General features: G+C 65.8%; 1 protein-coding gene across 1 annotated transcript in view; it reads right to left on the reverse strand.

Annotated features, from left to right (window-relative positions):
• The window catches only part of EMIHUDRAFT_465828 (fumarate reductase), a 7,661-nt gene that overhangs the window by 1,023 nt on the left and 5,613 nt on the right, over positions 1-1,025 (reverse strand). Inside the window, exons 17-20 of the mRNA XM_005759167.1 lie at positions 664-744; positions 507-590; positions 373-432; positions 38-172 (exon numbers count right to left, since the gene is read on the reverse strand). Of these exons, the coding sequence (XP_005759224.1) occupies positions 38-172; positions 373-432; positions 507-590; positions 664-744 (360 nt within the window). The remainder of the gene's footprint in view (positions 1-37; positions 173-372; positions 433-506; positions 591-663; positions 745-1,025) is intronic.

The raw sequence follows: 1,025 nt of genomic DNA on the forward strand, positions 1-1,025 counted from the left end.
AGTACTGGTCGTACTGCAGCGCGGTGAGCTCCTTGACGTAATGGATCGCCGTCGAGAACTTGGTGAGCGTGTTGAGGAAGGCGACAATCTCGTCGCGCGAGGACGAGGTCGGCAGCAGCTCGGTCGGCAGCAGCAGCATCTTGAGCGCGGCGCCAAAGCCCAGCATGGTCACCTGTGAGACGGAGTGCCTGGTGGTGGACGCGTGGAGAGGAGCCTCGAGTGTGGCCACAGTGGCGCGAGGCGCGTCCACCCCCAACGGGCGGCACACTTCGTTGCTAAGGCCGGTGGGGCGGCACACTTCGTTGCTAGGGCCGGGGCACGCCGCGCCTTGGCGTGCAGCCGGCACTTTTGGCAAGAGACGCAATCGAGCACGGTCGAGACGTTGTGGAAGACGGACTTGAACTGCTTCTTGAGCGACCACCACGAGGCCTGCTGCTCGCGGAAGAGCAGGCCTATTTGGTGAAGGGGTGGTGAGTCAGGAGCTGGTAATGGATGGGGCGTGCTACTCTCGTAAAGAGCAAGCCCTCGTCAAAGGCGGAGAAGGCGGGCGCGCACGAGCGGAGGATCGCGGAATCAAGCAGGCGCTGCACCTAGTGAAGCGCAGCGCGGGAGAGTGGGTCCGCTCGGCCCTCAGAGAGGCGGAGTCGAGCGCAGCCGCCGCACCAGCGAGGAGGTGGACGCGTCTTCGGACGCAGAGACTCCCGCCACGTACGCGTACGAGGCGAGGTAGGGGGAGGCGCGCGCCTGCAGCGTGAAGTCGCCGCGCTCAGGGCGCGGCTGCGGTACCGCGCAGTGTATGCAGAGCGTCGCACGAAGACGCGGGCTGTGATGGCAGCGAATGCAGCTGAATGCGGCAGAGTAGAGCGGACGGCGTGTGTCCTCTCGAGCGCTAGGTGGGAGACGGAGATGCGTCTCCCGCTTCTAGCGGCGCGCGCGAGGGCGCGCAGTAGGACGACGAATGCAAAGTGCAGGTTCTTCAGCCTCTCGGGGTGGCCGTCGAACTGGCGGCGAAAGTAGGGCAGGTC

The sequence above is a fragment of the Emiliania huxleyi genome, assembly GCF_000372725.1.
Source record: "Emiliania huxleyi CCMP1516 unplaced genomic scaffold EMIHUscaffold_81, whole genome shotgun sequence".
NCBI classification, from domain to species: Eukaryota; Haptophyta; order Isochrysidales; family Noelaerhabdaceae; genus Emiliania; species Emiliania huxleyi.